The following is a 1462-nucleotide window of genomic DNA, read 5'->3' as shown; positions in this document are numbered from 1 at the left end:
CATGTACTGCTTGTCCTTATGAAAATGTATGAATGCGTTAATATATTCTTTATATATTATTTGATAAAAAAATCAAAGGACCAAATATTAATTATGAGATTAGAAAAGTTTTCAGAAGAGGTTTTATATTTTGAACATATTTTTATGAATGTACTCAATGTGCAAACATTTAAACACATCCTTTCTTTTTTTTTTTTTTTACATGTTTTATCATCCATCTAAAGAAAAGTCCAGTTCTAATGTAATTTTGTTTCTGGATGTACTATGTAGAGGGGGTAGTGAGAATTATGCACTTTATTTTTACCAGTGCAGCTTTCATATCCTTGTTCTTCAGGCTGTAGATAAGAGGGTTGATTGTTGGGATTATGATACAATAGAAAAGGGCCGTCATTCTGTCCTGGTATGAAGAGAAAGGTGTCCCAAGACGGAGGTGGACATACATGGCCGTGCCATAGAATATGATAACAGAGACCAGATGGGCAGAACATGTAGACATGGCCTTTTGGCGGGCCTCCTTAGAGCGTAGAAGGAACACAGAGGACAGTATCTTCACGTAGGAGCAGAGTATAAGAAAGAATGGGATTGTTGCTCCACAGATACAAAGAATGAAGACATACAGCTCTATTTTAAAGGTGTTGACACATGCCAAGTGAAGAAGAGGTGGGATGTCACAGAAGAAGTGGGCTATGTGATGAGATCCACAGAATGGGAGCCTGAAAATTGAACTGGTGTAAATTAAAGGCATCAGGAACCCTACAATCCATGGTCCAGTGGCCAACTGATAGCACATTTTAGAGGTCATCACGGAAGTGTATCGTAGTGGGTGGCAGATAGCCATGAACCTATCAAAGGCCATTACTGCAAGGAAGAGACATTCTGACACAGCAACTGCAGTGAAAATGTACATCTGAGTGGCACAGCCAATAAAGGTGATGGATCTATCCATGGACAGGAAGCTTGCCACGGCTTTAGGAACAGTAACATTGATGGAACAGAGTTCTAGCATGGACAAGCCCCTCAAGAAGAAATACATGGGGGTGTGGAGATGAGAGTCAAGTGTAATGATCAAGATGATCAGACCATTCCCCACTATAGACAGGATATAAGCAACCATAAAGAAAATAATTAAGATTATCTCAATGGAAATAGACAGATCTAAGAATCCTTGGAGAAAAAACGTTGTCCCGTTGTAGAGATTCTGTCTTTGCATAAGCATATTTTACAGTAATTGTCTTTTCATACAACTGTGCATAACATTGAAATAAAATGGAGTTCAGAAAATGTTCAGTGCAGTCAAAATTCCAAAAAAAGTTTTCAAAAAGGTTGAAAGTTTCAAGTTTGTTTCTCAAATATGTAGATTCCCAACAAATGAGCTGTGTTGCCAAAATCTTGAAAAAAAAATACTAATTTGACCCTTAAATGTGCACAACCTAGAGACAACAGCACTGAAATTTGAGCAAGC

General features: G+C 37.8%; 1 protein-coding gene across 1 annotated transcript; it reads right to left on the bottom strand.

Annotated features, from left to right (window-relative positions):
- Positions 1 to 262: 262 nt before the first annotated feature.
- Positions 263 to 1216, bottom strand: LOC141147901 (olfactory receptor 2G3-like). Its single transcript, XM_073635061.1, has one exon. It carries the CDS (start codon positions 1214 to 1216, stop codon positions 263 to 265), a length of 954 nt encoding a protein of 317 aa, XP_073491162.1.
- Positions 1217 to 1462: the final 246 nt, after the last annotated feature.

This window comes from Aquarana catesbeiana, linkage group LG06 (genome assembly GCF_042186555.1).
Source record: "Aquarana catesbeiana isolate 2022-GZ linkage group LG06, ASM4218655v1, whole genome shotgun sequence".
NCBI lineage: Eukaryota > Metazoa > Chordata > Amphibia > Anura > Ranidae > Aquarana > Aquarana catesbeiana.
Note: the sequence above shows the minus strand (reverse complement) of the source record. Positions and strands in the feature narration are given on the sequence as shown.